Genomic DNA, 21,842 nt, shown 5'->3' with positions numbered 1-21,842 from the left:
GTACTTTCCATCAGCAGTAAAAGAAAAGGAAGACAAGTTTGATCCTTTCCTTCAGAATAGAAAAGAGAATATAATTTTTAAAGCTCATTCACATGTATAACAGAAGGAAGAATTGTTTTCATCATGGCTGAGGGAATCTTGTTCTTTACCTTCACTGGCAGACAAGTATTTCTTCCTTCCTTCTACCTGGGAGGAAGTGTCCTCATACTAGAGAATTAAAACCTATAAAACCCAGTATTACAGCTACTTGTGAGGACATAATCTTATTAGACAAATCAGGGAAGAATTTCGAAGAGACACAGTGCTGGGAGGACTCGTGTAAATCATAGTTTCCAGAAAGCTTGAAATAGTGTAAGTCTTACACAACTCTTCTTAATTCCGTTATAGTTTATGAGAGAGTTTCAGTTTGAACAATCAAAATAATGAGGCTATCTTTAACGTCCTAATATATTGGAACATCAGCTGATTTTCTTTTTCTTTATTTCACTATCTGAAGGCCATTTTGTATCAGTTTTCATTCTCTAATCTTTTGCATTTAAAAGAATTCAAGACAAGAATTTGGATAAAAATAATAATAATAAGTAGTTTAGTCATTTTTTATTCAAAGTAAATTATGAAATGAAAATTAATTTTAATAAATAAATAGATATAAATAGTTTTATCATGTCTTTTTAAATCGAATGCAAACTAGCTAGTAATGATCTTAAAACAGAAGAGAGAGAGGGGGGAAAAAAGTCTTAGTTGCCGGCACCTTGTGTAGCTCTCTTTCTTAGACATACAATGCTTTGAGATTATCTGAGATTTCTAACTTTACATGTAGCCAAAATGGTCATTTCGAGGCAGGTCAAGGGCCTTATGTGTCTGATCATGGGAGCCATGCAAATTTTCTAGCTATTTTCTCTAGTTTAGCTATTGATTTCGTTGTTTGCCTTTTTGTTGATGTTGCATTAGATAATGGATCAGGAATTGATTGGAGTGGCTCAAAAGGGAGATATAGATGCTCTGTATGCATTACTTGTTAGATGTCCATCTATTCTTGATGAGAAAAAATTTATGGAATTCCAAAATACTCCATTACACTGGGCTGTATTGGGTGGTCATGCCACCTTTGTATCAGAAATTGCAAATTTGAAGCCTTCCTTCACCAAAAGGCTAAACCATGAAGGGTATACCCCTTTGCACTTGGCTTCAATCAAGGGGCATCTACATATGGTAAGGCAACTCATGGCACTTGACAATACTCTTTGTATGATCAAAGGCAGAGAAGGAAGAAGCCCTTTCCATTGCGCGATAATTAATGGTCATAAAGATGTTTTGATGTACTTATTTAGTTCTGAACATAGGAATATCGAGGTGCGAACTTTTAAGGGGGAGAATGCATTTCATCTCGCCATAAAATATGATCGAATTGACGTCTTTGAGGCACTGGTAGACAAGATTTGTACGTTTTCCCTTTTCATCTTCAAATATCTTCTAAGCTGCGAAGATCAGGAAGGCAACACTGTGTTGCACCTGGCAATTATAAGAGGACATCGTGAGGTAAACGTAGATGTTATTCAATTTTCCATCATGCATGCATGCATGTATCTCTTTAATATAGTCTCAAGCTAGCTCTGATATTTTTGCAGGTGGTTGAGCTATTGCTACTGAAGGGGAACATTTTAGTCAGAAATGCTGTCAAAGTCAATGCGAAGAACAAAGAAGGGTTGACAGCTCTGGATCTCTTACCATCTCATTTTCCAGATAGGGAAGAAGATCGAGATAGAGTAGAAAGGATCATCCTTCGTGAAGCCCAAAAGATGCTAAGGACTGATGCGACGATAGCATTCTTGGCCGCGTTGGGTAGATACTTGATTTACGGCCCAGACTATCCAATTCCGGCACGAAGCGATCTACTTGTAGTTGCGGTTTTGGTTGTAACAGCGACTTACCAAACTGTAATCACCCCTCCCGGTGGCTTTTGGCAAGATGACAACACAAAGAACACTAACGCTGCTGCTTCAGCTGCTGTTGCTGCTGTTGTTGCTGCTCAAAATCACAATCACAATGCTGGAGATCCGATTCTGGCTACTACTTCTCCAATCTTGTTCCACATAGTTATGATATCTAGTGGGATTGGTTTTGTTTTATCTTCGCTCCTGCTTTTTCAACTCGCACCATTCCCTCATCGTTTTTCACTTTTAATAGCACTGATGGGGATGGTGCTTACCTGCATGTTGTGGGGTGGCCTTTATGTGTCACTCTCGTTTCTGATTTTGGGCCTCTTTCTGAGTCGCTTGATTTTGAGTCAATCACCAGTTATTCAAGATTTCCTACACAAAAGAAAACAAAAGAAAATTAGCGCGCAGACGAAAGGAATATGAGTACGAGGGAGACAGAGATGTCATGTATTGATGTACTATATATATATATATATATATATATATATATATATATATATATATATATATATATATATATAAAGGGCTCCGATGTCATCTGCAGTACCAAATTTTAGCCCAAAACCTTCGATAATCTGTGCCCTCATCAAAGGTTCAGAGCTTTGATCTTCCAAAGAATCTCTCCATCAGCAAACAGTGAAATCCATGGCGTATTTCTATCTTCGTCAGGTTTATATCCACCTTTTGAATATATATTCAAACAAATTTGGTGGGGGTGGTGGGTTTTGTTTTGCCCCTCTCATCTTTTTTGGTTTGGCCTTGGTATGGCGGTTTTGGGTTCGGGGGTGGGGGGGGGGGGGGGGGGGGGGGGGGGGGGGGGGGGCGGCGGCCGTGGGGGGAAGGGGAAAAAAAAAAAAGAGGTGGGGGGAACACCACTACTTATCTTTTCCTTTTTGGGTGGGGGGGGGTGTTGGTTTTTGTAGGGGGGGGGGGGGGGGGGGTGGGTGGCGTGGGTGATTCTTAAAAATAAAAAAAAATAATAAAATTATTTTAAAATTAAAAAAATTTATTTTTTGGTTGGGGGGTGGGGTTGGTGAATTAGAAACAAAAAAAATAGTTAGTTTTTGGTTGTTTGTGGTTTTTTTAATTTTTTATTGGCCTAAAATGAAGGTGTTGTCATTGTTGGCAACTTAAGTGGGCTTTGATATGGAAATTAGATTTGAGAGAAAGAATCCAATTCAAATAAACAAAACTCAAGAATCCCGTTTTTGAGGGTCTCTGTCCAGCGTTGATCAACCCTTTCATCGGATGGTCATATAGTGTCCGATTGAACCGATTTTTGGAGGAAAGCTTCACGACTTCTTGATCTTCAAATCCAACGGTGGGATTGTTCATTGGAGATCTCTAAGTTAGTCCGATTTGTACGTCAAAATACTCCTTGTTTAAGTCAGATAGGAACTCTGAGTTTGATTCAAACTCTGAGTCGAGTTTTGATCAACCTCTTCATCGGATGGTCATCCAGTGTCCGATTGAGCCGATTTTTGGAGGAGAGCTTCAAGACTTCTTGAACTTCAAATCCAACGGTGGGATTGTTCATTGGAGATCTCTATGTTAGTCCGATTTGTACGTCAAAACACTCATTGTTTAAGTCAGATAGGAACTCTGAGTTTGATTCAAACTCTGAGTTTAATTAATCTATAAAAGGAGAACAAACTCCAGCAGAAAAGAGGACGTTTTGAGGAGCTTGGGAATAGCGTGGAGGTCGAACCAGAAGACGTTGGTTGGCTATGGAGATCTGAAGCATGGGAATAAGAAGTCTTTTGTTTTGCTGAACAAGAAAGAAAGTGAAAGAGAAGAAAAGAGAAGCAGCAGAAGAAAAGAAGGGAACATGGTTGTATGGCTTTTTTAAAGAGAGAAAACTGAAAAAGATTGAAAAGAGAAAAAAAAAGAGTTGGAGAAAAAGAGAAACAAGTATTGTTACCATGCATCTTACACAAGTTGAGGTAACTCGTATTCACAAGTGATTGTCTATTATTTTCGAGGTTATGTTTAGTGATGAAGAATCTATCTCATGAATGTAATTTGGGGAACTTGAATTATTGGTTTACATTGTGACCTAGCAAGTTGGAGCTTGTCTAGGGGGTTGGGGTTGGTGCCTTTGTCTGAATTGCATTTTAGACTATAACAGGGATTGGTGTTCCTGGACTGTTGTGCTGTGATCAAAATAATGTGACCTAGCAAGTTGGAGCTTGTCTAGGGGGTTGGGGTTGGTGCCCTTGTCTGAATTGCATTTTAGACTATAACAGGGATTGGTGTTCCTGGACTGTTGTAGCAGTCAAAATATCTAAGAGTGTATTGAGTAATATACGAAACCCTAGGTTGGGTATTATTCCGTGGATGTAGGCAATTTGGCTGAACCACGTAAACTCTGGTGCATTGCGTTTTTGTTTATTTCTCTTTGTTGCACATATTGGAGTGCCTTGATTGCAGAGTGGTGGTACATTGTCTGGTAGACCCAGCCACATTATGGTGAATTTTTGAAGACACTGATTCACCCCCCCCCTCTTAGTGTCAATCTGGGAATAACAATTGGTATCAGAGCCCAAGTTCCCGTGAAGAGAAATGTAACCACTTCGGGATTTGATCAGAGAGTTTGTAAGAATGGCCACAAGTGAAGGCAGCTCCAAAGACTTTGGGAAAGTTCCTATTTTTGATGGTACATGATATGTTTTTTGGAAAAGAAGAATGCAGATATACATCGGATCTCTAGGGTATGATGTATGGCAGTCTGTGATTAATGGCTATGAGGAACCAGTAGCTCCGCTTATAGACAATGAGGCAAAAATGGCTTATGCACACAATCTCAAGGCGTTAAATGCTATCATGTCTGGGCTGAATAAAGAAGTCATGGCTAAAGTAATGGACTGTGATACAGCTAAAAAAGTCTGGGACAGGTTGATAAGCATCTATGAAGGGGACATCAAAGTTAAGAAAGCCAAACTGCAAATCTTCAAAGCACAATTTGAAAGTCTTAAGATGACTGAAGAAGAAGACATAGACAGCTACATGGTCAAAGTAAATGAGGTTGTAAACTCCATCAGAGGAGTTGGAGAAAAAATTGAAAATTCTGTGATATGTCAGAAAATTCTCCGATCTGTGCTTCCCAAATATGACTCCAAAGTCTCAGCCATTGAAGAAGCCAAAGACTTGGATACAATCACTCTTGATGAAGTACATGGAACACTTAAAACCTATAAGATGAGAACTGAAAAGGGAAAGTTCACAGAGAAGGAAGCAGCATTCAAAGCAATGAAGAAGCTACGGGTCAAAGAAGAAAAAGAATCGAAGACTCGATGATGAACTTATAGCTTACTTAGCTAGAAAGTTTAAGAAAGGAACAGGTAAACACAAGGGAAAAGCACCTTTTAAGTGCTTCGGTTGTGGTGGAATAGGACACTTTGCCTCTAAATGTCCTAAGAGAGGAAACATAGATGAAGAGGAAGATGAAGAGGAAGAGAGAAATGAATGCTACTCCGAAGAAGAATCAGATGAAAACAATGACTCAACCGATGAGGTTTTATTTATGGCTATTGAAGATGATGAATCACCTCAAACTAAAGAAAAGTCTCGATGATAATGAAGACACTGAAGGTGAAATTGATTATGTTGGTGAGTTGTACTACTGCCTTGCTTGATCTCAAAAAGGAAAGGAAGAAAAATAGAGAAATGAAGAATCAACTTGAAAATTCTGAGACAAAAATCAAGGAGTTGATTGTCACAATTAGTGAATTGGAGCATGTTATAAATGACTCATCATCTTGCCCTCTCTCTCAAGTGTATAGAGTGTGAAGAACTTGAGAAAGAAGTTGGAAGGTTAAGATCGGAACTTGAAGGAGAACAAAAGAGGAGTTATTTAGAAGCTACCACATCATCCACTCCAGTTACATTGAACTTAAAGGACAAGACAGTTGAAAATCAAGTGACGGGGACTACTCATTTTACTTCTACTTGGGGAAGAGATAAGGTACTAGATGAGATCTTTAGTGTTCAGAGGTCACCTCATATTAAAACTGGTCTTGGATACTCAAAGGGGGAATGTTCAAATGTAAATAAGACCAATGGAAATAGAAATACAACAAATCCAATGAGTCTTGATGAGGAGCACCAAAAGAATCCATATATTGGGAAGACCAAGCCAAAGATGAGTAAAGAAAGCTATACTGGAGCTTATCATAAAACATTTAATGGTCAAGGCTTTAATGGGTATTGTTATGGATGCAACAACTTTGGACATAAAGTGGCAAACTGTAGAAGACAAAACAAGGTTGTGGCATTCAACAACATAAACAGATTTGCTCCATTGGATAAGGTTAAAATAGAATGCTTCAGGTGTTTCAAGTTGGGACATATTGCAAAATATTGTTGGACTGCTCTTCCTTCACAGAATGAGATAAACCTTCCCCAAAAGCTAGCTCAAAGACATGCACAAACAATTCAAAGAAAACCGATGGAACCTATTGATGTATCAGATAAAGCAGTTTGGGTTGAGAAAGGACAAAAAGGAAAAATGATAAATTCCTTGGTAGTTCAAACAGCTTTCAAGGCTCATAGTAGCGAGACACCTTGGATTCTTGATAGTGGGTGTTCCACACATATGATAGGTGACAAGAATAGGTTCTCAAGCCTTAATGTAGTGAAAGGTGGTTCAGTGAGATTTGGCAACAATGATGGGGCCAAGATTGAAGGTAGAGGCTCAGTTAAGCTGGATGAAGGAAAGTTAAAATCCAATAATGTTCTATATGTGAGTGGGCTCAAACACAATCTTCTTAGTGTGAGCCAAATCTGTGATGGTGGATATGAAGTTCTTTTCACTAAAGAAGGTTGTGAAATCAAGAAGCCAAAAAATGGCAAAGCAGTGGCTTTAGGAACCAGAACAACCGGAAACTTAGATGTCTTATCAAACACTAGTGAAGACAGGTGCATGGTGAGTCAAGAGGATGAAAGTTTGTTATGGCATAGGAGATTGGGGCATATAAATCTCAAGAATCTTGCCAAGCTCAGTAAAAGGGAAGTTGTGAGAGATCTTCCAAAGATTAAAAGGCCTTCAAATCATGTATGTGGTCCATGTCAAAAAGGTGAAGTGAGTTTGGAGTTTGTTCTCACAGAAAATCAAGTGGCTGATATCTTCACAAAACCACTGTCCAAACATAGTTTTGAGATTAAGAGTAAAGCTTGGGGTTGTGGCTCCAAGGGGGAGTAAGTGAGAAAATACATAGAACATCATTTCTCCATAGGATAGGAAGGTGCGGTGGGCACTCCTATGGAAGAGTCTATGTAGGGGGAGCTCTATGGTAGGGGGAGCACAAAGCACCCTTTGTACTTGTTGTCAAAGGGGGAGAGAAAAGAGAAAAGGAGGTTGAGTTGCCAACAATCCCAAAGGGGGAGATTGTTGTTCCATTGGCCTAAAATGAAGGTGTTGTCATTGTTGGCAACTTAAGTGGGCTTTGATATGGAAATTAGATTTGAGAGAAAGAATCCAATTCAAATAAAGAAAACTCAAGAATCCCGTTTTTGAGGGTCTCTGTCCAGCGTTGATCAACCCTTTCATCGGATGGTCATATAGTGTCCGATTGAACCGATTTTTGGAGGAGAGCTTCACGACTTCTTGATCTTCAAATCCAACGGTGGGATTGTTCATTGGAGATCTCTAAGTTAGTCCGATTTGTACGTCAAAATACTCCTTGTTTAAGTCAGATAGGAACTCTGAGTTTGATTCAAACTCTGAGTCCAGTTTTGATCAACCTCTTCATCGGATGGTCATCCAGTGTCCGATTGAGCCGATTTTTGGAGGAGAGCTTCAAGACTTCTTGAACTTCAAATCCAACGGTGGGATTGTTCATTGGAGATCTCTATGTTAGTCCGATTTGTACGTCAAAACACTCATTGTTTAAGTCAGATAGGAACTCTGAGTTTGATTCAAACTCTGAGTTTAATTAATCTATAAAAGGAGAACAAACTCCAGCAGAAAAGAGGACGTTTTGAGGAGCTTGGGAATAGCGTGGAGGTCGAACCAGAAGACGTTGGTTGGCTATGGAGATCTGAAGCATGGGAATAAGAAGTCTTTTGTTTTCTTTGAACAAGAAAGAAAGTGAAAGAGAAGAAAAGAGAAGCAGCAGAAGAAAAGAAGGGAACATGGTTGTATGGCTTTTTTAAAGAGAGAAAACTGAAAAAGATTGAAAAGAGAAAAAAAAAGAGTTGGAGAAAAAGAGAAACAAGTATTGTTACCATGCATCTTACACAAGTTGAGGTAACCCGTATTCACAAGTGATTGTCTATTATTTTCGAGGTTATGTTTAGTGATGAAGAATCTATCTCATGAATGTAATTTGGGGAACTTGAATTATTGGTTTACATTGTGACCTAGCAAGTTGGAGCTTGTCTAGGGGGTTGGGGTTGGTGCCTTTGTCTGAATTGCATTTTAGACTATAATGAGGGATTGGTGTTCCTGGACCTGTTGTAGCATCAAAATAATGTGACCTAGCAAGTTGGAGCTTGTCTAGGGGGTTGGGGTTGGTGCCCTTGTCTGAATTGCATTTTAGACTAAAGCAGGGATTGGTGTTCCTGGACTGTTGTAGCAGTCAAAATATCTAAGAGTGTATTGAGTAATATACGAAACCCTAGGTTGGGTATTATTCCGTGGATGTAGGCAATTTGGCTGAACCACGTAAACTCTGGTGCATTGCGTTTTTGTTTATTTCTCTTTGTTGCACATATTGGAGTGCCTTGATTGCAGAGTGGTGGTACATTGTCTGGTAGACCCAGCCACATTGTGGTGAATTTTTGAAGACACTGATTCACCCCCCCCTCTCAGTGTCAATCTGGGAATAACACAAATGTATAGAGCTTTTATAGTAGAAGTGAAATCCAAAGATTACAAGTCTTGTCAATGGACTGACACTTCACATATATATCAATGACTGCATTGAAAACATGTACATTCATGTCTATCTGTTCATCCTCCAAGAACACATGGATGATCTTGTCATTTAATAATCTTAATTGCAAGCACTCAAAGTGCAAGGCAAAGGTGAATGCAGGATTGAGATTCTAGGGATTTTTTTTTATTATAAATAAATTAAAATTACATTTTCATTTGAAATATGAAAATTATTTAATCTAGGAAGATTAATACCCTAACGATCAAACATCTAAATTATTTTTCCCGAAAAATGAATTTCAATTTTTATCAAAATATTTATATTTCTTGGCAACCAAAGGAGCTCATCCTTTCACCAAAAAGGGAAATAGATCCTGGTAAAAGTGACCTCATGCATGCTATAGTTAAACTCTATAACACCCATCACCATGACCTCTCTCAGTTTGCCCCCCCCCCGGTGCTGGAAATGGAAAGTAGCGTAAGCCTTCTACACTTCTCTTCCTCTTAGCTCGTAGTTTATAATTTGAAAGCTTCACTCTTCTATGCATCAATTTCATATTTCTAATTGTTGATGTTCGATCTGCTAGTTTTCATGTGCATAAAAAAATTTGTGTGTTCCATCTAGGGCAGAAATAGGTGGTTGAGCATCTTGGGTTTTCAACTACACCTAGGAAAGGAGAAAAGGGAGTGTTTATTGTCATCTAATGGATCAGGAATTGATTGAAAGTGGCTCAGAATGGAGATATAGAACCTCTGTACGCATCAATTAACAAATATCCATCTATTCTTGATGAAATTAATGGTATTCGCTTCATTAATACTCCATTACACTTGTCTGTATTAGCTGGTCATACCTCTTTCGCCATAGAAATTGCAAATCTGATGCCTTCATTAACTATGAAGCTAAACCAAATGGGTTTAATCCTCTACACTTGGCTTCTGCAAATGGGGCCAGCATCTAGACACTGTGAAGGAACTGTTGAAGATAGACAATAACATTTGTAATCTCAAGGGTAGGAAAAAAAAAAGAACTCTTCATTGTGCAACTATGGCTGGACACATCGATGTTGTGAAAGAATTGCTCTCCAGTTGCCCTAGTTGTATTACAGACCTGACTCTTAAGAAGGAGACTGCATTTCATCTCGCTTTGAAGTATGATCAAGTTGAAGCCTTCAAAGCTTTGGTGAACTGCCTTCAGAGTCACTGGCAGCATGCCCTTTAAATTTACCAAGACCAGGAAGGTAACACTGTCTTGCTTCTTAAAGAACACCAAAATAATGATGTTCATTTTGTATCCTATAACACTTCTTTTTTCTTTTCTTTTCTAATGCAAAGAAAACTAGAATTAAAAGAGAGACCTCAATCAGGATGCTTGAGTACAGAGAATGTTTGGTTAAATTAATACATAAGTTTTGAGGGCAACTACCATACTTGATATCTATTGTATTCCTAGTTAGATAGTCCATTAGGTCTAGGAATAAGGACAGCAATTCATGATAATTAGTCCAAACATCATCTATTTGAAAACCTAAAATATTGCTAAACTTCCGTTCATCTACAAAGACCATTCAAAACGGCTTTTAAGAGAGACTCAAAACATCCCATTCCTACCGCTTGAGGTCGCTGTAGCAAGTCAAACACTTCCATTCTTGAGCTCATTCTACTTTGTATATCCTGCAATGACCAGAGTTCCTTTCCTTAGCAATTCCCAATTAATGAGAGGCAATTGGAAGGATTTTTCCTGTTCTGTCACAGCAATCAAATTGATTTTCAATGTGGGGTGGGGAAACCTTGAGATCTTTTAACCAATAGAAATTTTCTGCAAATTTTTACCTGCCAATAACACTTCATTTATGCTTCTCCAAATATAATAGAAGACAAATAGTACATAAAGGCACCAAGAAATAATCGGTTTTTTCCAAGGTATCCTATGACACTTGTAATTAATTATGCTTCATTTTATTCTTATACCCAACTTCGAAGATGGACTTACACTAACAAATTTTGATAGGCGACCTAAATGACCCAATTTTGAAGATATATAATAGAAGCAGAGAGCTAAGCCCATTACTATTCTCGATTTATGGCGGGGCTGTAGGCCAGGGAGTAGCCTCCTTTATATGGTATGGTAGGACCGGATCGACCCCTTTACCACGTATAGGTAAAAAAAATTTGTGACGGTGTTCTGTCGAATGGTTAATAGATGTCCATTTAGAGAGAGAGAGAGAATCAAACACCAGCCATTACACTCAAGAAGGTTTCTACAATTGGTACTCACAAATACTGTAACCAACCCAAAGAAGAGTTTGATACAGGTTACAATTGTTACAAAACCCTGATCAATATTTTATGTAAATGTAACTCGGGGAATCTAGAAGATCACAACTACAAGAGTTCTAAAGCATTAATGAACAAGGACTCTATCTCTATATAAAGAAGCCATGTACACAACTCTCAACATAGTGGAAAATATCAGAAACTCTTCGGTAGACATAAGTTGAATTCAACTGAACCACGTAAATATTGGTCTCTTGCATTCTCTCTCTCTCTCTCTCTCTCACACACACACACACACACGCATCTCTCTCTCCTCATAGCTGCCGGTAGGACTATTTCAAATGATGACATTTGTCTGCATGTTCTCAATGGTTTGGGCCCTAATAAGAACGTTAAATCTGTGTTTCATTTTTGTTCGGTTTAAATTCTTGATTTCTGGGTGTGCTTTTTAACACTCCCGTCAGTTTCCATTAAAACAGGCAATCGAGCTATTGCTATATCACTGCAACCTTAATTCTTGTTAGAAACGCAGTGCAGGTGACTGTAAATTAAGAACAAAGATGGGTACACAGCTTGGATTTCTTGGTCGAGTTTCCACGGGGAGAAGAGCAGGAAATGAGTACAAAGGATGCTTCATGGGATTGGAGCCAAAGGTGGCCATGATGACAGTTGGAGAGAATCACCAAGGATTCTTTCAAAATGGGTTTGTGTTTCTGGTGCGAGTCCAGTGCTCAAACACTTGAGTTTCAGCGTTGATCCAAATACTGCACTTGGCAAGAAATGTTCTACCTGTAGTGGTTGCCTTCATTGTCACGCCCCAGTGATCCAAAATCATCACACTATGCAGGAAATGCGATTTGGGCAACTTATCCTTTAACTATGTATTATTTATTTATGGCTTTAAATTATGCTGGCTTCATAGTATCTTCTGTCCTAGTTTTTAATCTCACAGCAGGATTTCTTTTTCGTGGTCCTCTATCTACTCCTCTTCTAATAGTTCAAATGTTTTGGCGATTACTTATAAATTGTCAGCACCGATTTTTTTTCAATGAAGCAAGAGGTAAATTTGAAGTAGTCTTCAATGGTCTCATGATATGGCTTCCATTTGTTTTGATACGCATCTTTTGGACTTTGACTGCAAATTGGATGAAAAGGATCTGCAGGCAGCTTTTGTTACTTGGCAGATGTGGAAGGGTTTAGGGCTCTTAATCGAGTTTCATACATGCATGCATTACTGCTTAATTTCTTTGTATCATTATCAATTGAATAGAATCGAGCAGATTTTTATGCTTTCTCGCCTTGGCCTCCAATACATGTTAGGAACATATTTTAAAGCTCATGATCAATTACTTTTTGAGATCTTATTATCCGAACTTCATATTTGGAACTACCACAGACCTAATTTTGAAGGATGATGTAAGAATAAACACCAAAATCACATACAAAAATAGAAACATAATGAAGGAACACAAATATTTACCGTGGTTCACATATCAATATGGTGTACTATAGCCACCAGAAATGAAGAATATCCACTATGTCGGAAGAAGATTACAATGGAGATCTTTCCACTAATTGCCAAAATAGTGTTACAAATACTCTTACCCAAAACCCAAGGGAAAATTTTCAAACCTCACAATGACTTCATAAGAGAGCAGAAGATACATATTCATAGAATTTTAACACGTAAACAGCTCAACCCAAGTCTTCTTCTTCCATTTACATATCGTAAATCACTAAATCAGGTTATTTGGGTCACCAATCAAAATATGTTGATGGAAGTCCATCTTCGAAGTCAGTTACAAAAATTTGTGTCATTCATAACAATTAAAATGCAGACAAAACTCTCCTGATGATCATCCAGTGTTGAATTGTATAAGGAATCTAGTTCCTCCAAGATCTGAATGATCAATCCTCTTAATTATTCCTCTTCAGTGCCAACACCCATGATTCCTCCCTTGAAAACTCAATCAAAAGAACTTTTGTTACATTAACTCTAGTACAAGAAGGAATCATCAACCAAGCATCTTAATGAAAGATTTAAAGTTTAAACCAAGCTCATTTGACCTAAAGCATGCAGTGTTGAAGCATCAATTGTAGACGAAGATTGTAGAACCACATTTGTGAGACTAAAGAAAAGAGAAGTGCGTCAAAGAAGATTGCCAAACGACATCTTTAAAGTGTATGTGTATTCCATGCTGATGTGAAGACTGGTGGGGAAGAGTTTCAATGTTTTAATAATTTAAGTTCCTTATTGATTCTCCAGGAACTCTTGGACTCTTGGACTCTTGGACTCTTGGCTCAAGTAAATAAACCTTGATTGAATGATCTAACAAAGGGGAGCTTATGAATGGAAATGCGCACCTGGTTTGATGACCAACACAAGTTGGAGGTCTGATGTGTGTATTGCTACGTGTAAACCAAATTCTTATATCCGATTCGAAGATTGAATCTTTTTGACATATTTTGGTGATGATCCAATGACCTGTTTTTCTGAGATATGTGATGGAAGTAGTACCATACAACATGACCTACTCGTCAATTAATTTACTATTTGAATTAGTATTTATATACCCCTATGTTCTCTTGTATAAGGTCACTATGAGATTTGAAATTTCGAGTTTAAGCTTTAGCTTAGGGTTTTGAAACATGTACTGTTTATTGAGTGTTGGAGATATCAATTGTAATCTTCTTCAATACATAGTGAAACTTCTACATCTTCACCCATATGGGATGTAGTACATCAAATTGGTGTGTGAACCATGTTAGATATCAAAAGCACACTTCTTTCTCCATTTTATCATCTATCTGTATATTATTATCAACCTAATGTCACCTAAATATTGATGTGAATTGATCAATTAGTATGGATATGTCGATTCCTAGAACCCCTTCTCTGAGTGAACCAATTTTGTCCCCCTCATGCTAGCAGCTAGAAAAGGAAAAAAAGTTTAATCCTTTCCTTCAGAATGGAAAAGATCAGAATATACTTTTTGATCAGTTCCTTCACAAGTTTAACAGAACGAAGAATTGTTTTCACCATGGCTGAGGGAATCTTGTTCTTTACCTTCATTGGCAGGTAAGTATTTCTTCCTTTCTTCTACAGGGGAGGAAGTGTACTCATACTAGAGATTTTTAATCTATAAAACCCAGTATTACGGGTACGTGTGAGGACAAATTTATATTAGATAAATCAGGGAACAAGCGGGAAGAGAGACAGTGCTGGGAGTACTGGGTATCGTCCGCTCACATAGTGGTGAAATCTTGAAATACTGTAAGTACTGTTACATAGCTCTTCTTAATTCCCTTATAGCTTATGAAAGAGTTTCAGTTTGAACATATAAAATGATGAGTCTATCTTTAAGGTTCTAATATATTAGAATAATAGCTGATTTTCTTTTTCTCTATTTTAACTATCTTAAGGCCTTCTTCTATCGGTTTTCATTCTCCTTTTTGCATATTAGTTTAAAAGAAATCAAAACAATCATTCATTCTTTATCAAAAAATGAAAGAGAGTTTGATAATTTTTATTTAAAAATAAATTATGGAATGAAAAACATGTTTAGAAATGAATAGATATAAATAGTTTTATAATGTCTTTTTAAATGCGATGCAAGCTGATGATGATCTTAAAAGAAGAAATTAAAAAAAAGTCAACTGAAACTTAGGAGAAAAGTAGGTGGGGAGGGAAATGTTTTTCTAATTTAAAGTGCTGATGATGATCTTAAAAGACGAAATTAAAAAAAAAAAGTCAACTGAAACTTAGGAGAAAAATAGGTGGGGAGGGACATGTTTTTCTAATTTAAAGTAAATGACATTTTTACGTACCATTGTTTCTCAGGTCATATAAGCATATTTTCATTAAAGTCATTATAGGAAAAACATCCACTTCTCTGCACTACATCTCTCTGCTTTATATGCCAAACAAGTGGCTAAGAAAACTTACAAATTTAAAAAGTATTGAGGATTTTTTTTATTCAAAATTAAACATTTAATGATTGCATTCCGTTTGGAAGAAAAGTGCATTGTTGTGCACAGCAGGGAGATGTGCACAACAAGTTAAGGAAAGGTAAATCATCAACATCGATGAAATTCTGAAAAGCCAAGAAGAAACCGTCAATGGCAGCAAGACTAACTTCAGATTTAGGACTACGAGTCCTTTCAGCAAAATAGAATTTCACTTGGACTTCCTTGATCCAAGAGGACTCACTCAGACTCCGATGAGAAAGAAGAGAGAAGAAATTGAGATCTTCATCTTGCTTGTTCCCAATCCCACTTTCTTTTTTAATGCTTCTGGTTATTCTACTCTCGTAGTCTTCCACAATCAATAGAGCAATATCTGCCATTCTTCTTCTTTCAATGCTTCAAAGTACCTTTCTTAGACATACAATGCTTCGTGATTATCTGAGATTTCAAACTTTGCGTGTAGCCAAAATGGTCATTTCTAGGCAGTTCAAGGGCCTTAGTGTCTGATCATGGGAGCCAAGCAAATGTTCTATTTTCTTTTGTTTATATATATATTGATTCCGTTGTCCTTTTTGTTGATGTTGCACTAGATAATGGATCAGGAATTGATTGAAGTGACTCAAAATGGAGATATAGATGATTTGTATGCATTAATCGCTAGATGTCCATCTAACCCTGATGAGAAAAAAAAATTGGAATTACAAAATACTCCATTGCACTGGGCTGTACTAGGTGGTCATGCCTCTTTTGTAGCAGAAATTGCAAATTTGAAGCCTTCATTCGCCAGGGAGCTAAACCATGAGGGGTATACCCCTATGCACTTAGCTTCAATCAATGGGCAAGTAGAGATTGTAAGGCAACTCATGGCACTTGACGAAACTCTTTGTATGATCAAGGGCAGAGAAGGAAGGACCCCTTTCCATTGCGCGATAATTAATGGACATATCGAGGTTTCGGTATATTTATTTCGTTGTCGACAAAAGAATATTGAGGATCTAACTTTTAAGGGAGAGAATGCATTTCATCTCGCCATAAAACATGATCGAATTGGAGTCTTTCAGGCATTGGTGGACGAGATTTACTCGTTATGCCATCTCATCTTCCATTATCTTCTAAGCTGGAAAGATCAGGAAGGCAACACTGTCTTGCACCTTGCAATTTTAAGAGAACATCTTGAGGTAAACCTCTTATGATCGAGATGCATGCATTCATGCATCTCTTTATTATTGTCTCAAGCTAGCTCTGATATTGTTGCAGGTGGTTGAGCTATTGCTACAGAAGGGGAACATTTTTGTCAGAAATGCTGTGAATGTCAATGAGATGAACAAAGAAGGGTTGACAGCTCTGGATCTCTTAGAATCTCATTTTCTAGATAAGGGAGAAGATCGAGAAAGAATGGAAAAGATCATCCGTCGTGAAGCCCGAAAGATGCTGAGGACTGATGCGCCGATGGCAATCTTGGCCGCGTTGGGTAGATACTTGATTTACGGCCCACATTATCCAATTCCAGAACGAAGCGATCTACTTGTAGTTGCGGTTTTGGTTGTAACAGCGACTTACCAAACTGTAATCACCCCTCCCGGTGGCATTTGGCAAGATGACTACACAAAGAACGCTACTGCTACTGCTTCTGCTGTTGCTGCTGTTGCTCAAAATCCACATCACAATGCTGGAGATCCGATTCTGGCTACTACTTTTCCAATCTTGTTCCACTTCGTTATGATATCTACTGGGATTGGTTTTGCATTATCTTCGCTCCTGCTTTTTCAACTCGCACCATTCCCTCATCGTCCTTCACTTTTAATAGCACTGATGGGAATGGTGCTTACCTGCATGTTGTGGGGTGGCCTTTATGTGTCACTCTCATTTCTGATTTTGGGGCTCTTTCTGAGTGGCTTGGCTTTGAGTGAATCACCAATTATTCAAGAATTCCTCCAAAAAATAAAAGAAGGCAGACAGAAGGGATAAGAGTACGAGGGAGACAGAGATGTCATGCATATATATAAAGGGCTCCGATGTCATCTACAGTACCAATTTTTAGCCCAAAGCCTTTGATAATCTGTGCCCTCATCAAAGGTTCAGAGTCTTTGTTCTTCCAAAGAATCTCTCCATCAGTAAACGGCGAAATCCATGGCGTATTTCTATCTTGGTCAGGTTTATATCCACTTCTTGTATGTATATTCAAACCAACTTGTAGAGATTGATGGCTTATGTTTTGCCCAACTCAACTTCATTAGTTTAGCCATTGCAATGCAGTATTTCATTTCTGTCTTATGGGTTTAGGGTTCTGGGAAAGTTTGGGTTTGTTCATTGTGACCTGTTCGATCTCACTGACGACCATTATGAGTTGTTTTTTATGCTTTACGTTGCTATTTCTCTGCATACTTAGTTCTCAAAGCATTAGTGTCAGCATTTGGTGGCAATGGTGGATACGACATTCAGGGGAGAGCTCCGATTATTGTTGAACTATGTGTGAATCCGTATATCTATATTCTCATGTTACATGGTGCTCGTTGAAATGTGACCCTCCATTCTATCTCTAGTCTATTTAATCTTTCCTGCTCTTTAGTCTATTTAATTATGACCCACTGCTGAGATGTTTTACTCCTCATTTATTTTCTAATGCAGTCAAATCTTTATCAGAAAAAAAAATTATCAATCTTGAAAGTGTTCAAAGAGTTTCTATTTTTGTTGCTTGCAGACCAATTTTAAAAAATATATAAAATTAAATACTTATGATTTTTAAAAATAAAATTAATTTCTATAGAAAACTAACAGATTGTTGTTAGATCTATCAAAAGGAAGAAACTAAACAAGTTTCCAAAATGTTTTTCATATTACATGTTATGTTGTTTTTATTCTAAAACAACCGAACAGAGACGTGGGCCCACTTGTGACTTGTAGCCCCAACAGGCTTAAAGGGTAATTTTGATTTAATTGGAACTTTGTCTCTTTTTTTTTTTATTTTGTAAGAAGCTGAAAAACTTTATCATAAACTTGAAAGGAAATACAGACACATATCAAAGAAAAGAAAGAAATACAAAAGATAAGTGCATGAAAACACAAGGTTCAGTCCGAACCAAGGAATGGAAATTGACCAAATGTCATACATGCAATAGACAAGGTCATCCAGACTAAGGAATGGGTCGAGCCCAATAAACCCTTAGAATAATGGTTGTAACAACCACAGCAACAATTAAGCACAAGGAATACAACATACATATCCTCCATCACAAATGCCCAAAGAGGCGACACGCCACAAGGGCAGACAAAAACATGCCACAAGGAAAGAAATACATGTCACAAGGGCGGACAAAAACACGCCACAAGGAAAAAAATACACGTCACAAGGGCGGAGAGATAACACGCCACAAGGGCGGAAACGACAGCCACGTCGAAGACACACCGACGGCGACCAGCAACACGAGACTCTCGCAGCAGCAAAACTTTCATATCCACGGGAGACACTTCCAACTTCAGCGTAAAATCAAATCTACGAAATGCACTACTGGATCATGCATCTCCTTGGGTTTTTTCTTTTCTTTTCTTTTCTTTTTCTTTTTTTTTTTTTTTTTTTTTCCTAATAACTTGAACCTTCCACCGATTGGGGAGAAAGAGATAACAGATAGAGACGGAGAGAATGAGACACTGAGAAGGACTTGCAACGACAAAGACTACTGACCCTCTTCATTTCTTTCTCCACTTCGTTCCTCTTCGCCTCTTTCTCAGTTTCTCTCTCTCTCACTATTACTCTCTATTTTCTTGAAGAAGAAATAACAGAGAGAGGCGTGAGACAGCCGGAGAACAGAGGCCATGGCAAAAAAAAAAAAAATAATATACTAGAGAAAGTAAAAACAGAAGGCGGAGAGAGGGAGAGAGGAGGCGAGGAAGTAGAAACAGGGGTGGAGGGAGGCTCTCCATCTCAAACACGACGACGTTGGTTTTCCTCAGAGTGGCGTTTCACTAGGGTTTCGCTTCAGAGCCTCTTTCTCTTCGTTTTCTGTCCCTTTGGTTCCGAAGGTCAATTAATGGACCCAAATTCACCCGCTCACATGTTTCGTGTATGTATCGTAACTAGAATAACTACTGAATTTTTATCATTAGTATTTTTTAAAAAATTATTAAATTTGAATTAATATTAGTTTGTTACAAAAATGAGAGCAAGTGAAAAGTCATAAAATACGATAACCTTTCTATTCGTTCGATTTTGTTCATCTCAACTTTAAGAATTCAACTTTGTCTGTACTTTCTCTGAAGGTTATAACACATCCAAGTTGGTCACCTTACAAGTCATTTCTTTACTATTATTCTCCTATTCAAACTTTTACATATGATTAAATTTCCAATATTTTTAAATTTCCTGGTTAGGTTTCTATTTTTTAAACTCACTCACTTTCTCTCTTTCAAATTGAATGGACTCACATTATTTGGTTCAAATTTCAAACTTATTATTTGAGCCACCAAACGATCCTATAATTTCACAGCAACCATCAAAATCAACTTTTGAAAGGAAAAAGAGAGAGAGAGAGAGAGAGAGAGAGAGAGAGAGAGAGAGAGAGAGAGAGAAACCACTGAGAATTGCCGCCGATAGAGAGACAGATTATCTGTTGGGGAATTCTTCACTGTTGTATTGCCAGTGACAGAAATAGAGCCATCGCTTGCAAGCAACACAATGAAGGTTTGGGGAGATTTAGGGATTTAGGTTATAATCTATGTGGATGCTCACACTCATAAAATGTAGTAATCTTCTGCAACTCATTTGAATCAGTCTGCAAGATCTTGAAGTTTTGAAGTGTGATGCTAAAATATATTTTGGTGTTTTGACAATCTTATTCTCCAAACTAAATCTGCCTGAGCCACCAAATGGGTGTCCTAATGTTAAATTTTGGACACCAGGAAGATTGCAGAACTAAAAGAATTGTTGTTGGAAGATGACATGTACATGCTAATTGTTCACAAGTTCGTTCTCTCGAGCAAAGTTTATACGGTTCCAAAGCTCTCTAGAAATAAGCATTAATAATGGCAGAATAGCCCAGTTTCAATGGACAAAAAGCTTCACTCCATCTACAACATTGAATTTTGGAACATGGTTCCACCACCCTTTGTTGGCGAAGATATGATATTGGATGGTTGGACAACCCAGCCTGAAAGGTTTCAGCTTGGCCAAGCCTATGCTGTCTTCGTCAGCTTAGCATGAAAAAAAAAATTACTGGGAATGAATATATCGTAAACATCATTGAGATGACCTAATTTAAGGATCTGGGAATGAATCTCTTGTGAAGTGGTAGGAGTAACAAAGGAGTTAAGCATGCATGTGTGAGTAAAGATAGATCGATGCTTGACGAGAATAGGAGTTAAAGAAGGCCCTGATGAGGGAATTGCAGATGAAACATGTTGTATGTAACAGGGGTATTGATGTCTTTTCACAGGGAGTTGGACTATGATGTCTTATGTATTAGTTTCAAGGGCATTTTGGTCTTTACAGCAATATGTATATGTTTTATCTTTTGGGGTTTGGCTTATGCGTATTCATTCGATCGGTTCGTGCTCTCTCTTCATTCTTTTCTCTCTGGTTTTCTCTCTGGTTGCGATAGAGCTTCTAGGGTTTGAGATTTGGTGCTTCTTCTTGCTGCTGGTTCAAGGGTTGTAAAGCGTGGACGGTTAGAGGCTCTCTTGCTTCTGAAGGACTGATTATTGCCTTGCTGTTGGTGGTTTCGGTTTCCTTGAAGAGAAGATAAGGCTGCTGTGTAATCAGGTGCAAACGCTCTGATTGAGTCTTTCTTCTTCTTGTTTAGTCCATCTGTATGATTCCTCTTGGGTAGCTACCTTAGTGCTGTAATCTCCTTCCTTAGACTATTGAATATTGCATGACTGATGAGTTTGTTAACTCATCCTTGGACGTAGGTCGAAAGACCGAACCAAGTAAAAATTGTGGTGTCTTGTTAATTCTTTATTTCTTTCTTTCTTGATAAATATTCCGCTGCGTATGTGAGACATTTCTCAACAAAACATGTGGTTTCCGGAGTTGATCAAAGAGGGTAAGAACTCAGTTCAGAAGACCTAGAGAAAAAATGAAAAAGAAAATAAAGAACGATTTAGAAAGAGGTCATATCTCTGGTTGAACTGACAGAGTTCCTTGTAACGTTTAGTAGGTTAATACACAGTAGGGTTGATTTTTTTTTTTTTTTTTTCTCTCCCCAATTATCGAACCGTAAGTTATTTCTATTTGAACTCAAAAAAAGAAAAAGAGTTTTATTTCAGCGTTTGAAAAGATACGTGATTAGTTTGTCGGTTTAATAATAAGTTTGAATTCGATAATGTTAATCAGCTCAACACAAACGAGAAAAACAGATTGAGTTAAAAAAAAAAAGTGTTTTTGGGTATTTAGAAACTGTTATGGGTGATCCGAAGCGAACCGCTGGACCGGGACAAGTCCGCCAAAACGGACCAAGGGCTCCAGAATCCATGCGGGTGAGACTTGCCAGCCAGGCAAGGGCGCTTCTTAGACAACGTTGGGCAAAGCCGATGAAACAGAGCTCGATGACAAGTTCTGCCGCGTTTTGCCGCCCACCAACTTTGCAGCCAGCCCAGCGGTAAATAAGGGATTCGGAGTATCCCTTCTCAGATGTCGTCCATCAACATTAAATTCAGCCATAAATGCACGAGGCCCCATTTAATGATTAGGATAGCATGAAAGCTTCTGATTTGTCTTGAAGCTGTCTCGAGTACCGCAAGACCTCTTTTTGTCCCCTCAGCTAAAGAACAACGTCACATCAGTGTGA

At 38.1% G+C, this 21,842-nt stretch overlaps 2 protein-coding genes across 3 annotated transcripts; both read left to right on the top strand.

Moving 5' to 3' along the window:
- The first annotated feature begins 282 nt into the window (after positions 1 to 282).
- Positions 283 to 2,365, top strand: LOC149016506 (ankyrin repeat-containing protein BDA1-like). 2 transcript variants are annotated; one of them, XM_089156841.1, is made up of 3 exons: positions 283 to 351; positions 964 to 1,539; positions 1,629 to 2,365. In XM_089156841.1, exons 2-3 carry the CDS (start codon positions 1,054 to 1,056, stop codon positions 2,361 to 2,363), a joined length of 1,221 nt encoding a protein of 406 aa, XP_089012967.1. In that variant the 5' UTR covers positions 283 to 351; positions 964 to 1,053; the 3' UTR covers positions 2,364 to 2,365. The 2 variants fall into 2 exon arrangements, with proteins under 2 accessions (XP_089012967.1, XP_089012966.1); XM_089156840.1 differs by lacking the exon at positions 283 to 351 and having other exon boundaries at positions 790 to 1,539.
- Positions 2,366 to 15,653: 13,288 nt separating this feature from the next.
- On the top strand, positions 15,654 to 17,401 carry LOC149016505 (ankyrin repeat-containing protein BDA1-like). Its single transcript, XM_089156774.1, has 2 exons — positions 15,654 to 16,238; positions 16,318 to 17,401. The coding sequence occupies exons 1-2, from the start codon at positions 15,654 to 15,656 to the stop codon at positions 17,026 to 17,028; spliced, it is 1,296 nt and encodes a 431-aa protein (XP_089012900.1). The 3' UTR covers positions 17,029 to 17,401.
- The last annotated feature ends 4,441 nt before the right edge of the window (positions 17,402 to 21,842 follow it).

The sequence above is a fragment of the Hakea prostrata genome, chromosome 5 (genome assembly GCF_041222555.1).
Source record: "Hakea prostrata isolate BN-2017 chromosome 5, UWA_Hpros_2, whole genome shotgun sequence".
Lineage (NCBI taxonomy): Eukaryota > Viridiplantae > Streptophyta > Magnoliopsida > Proteales > Proteaceae > Hakea > Hakea prostrata.
Note: the sequence above shows the minus strand (reverse complement) of the source record. Positions and strands in the feature narration are given on the sequence as shown.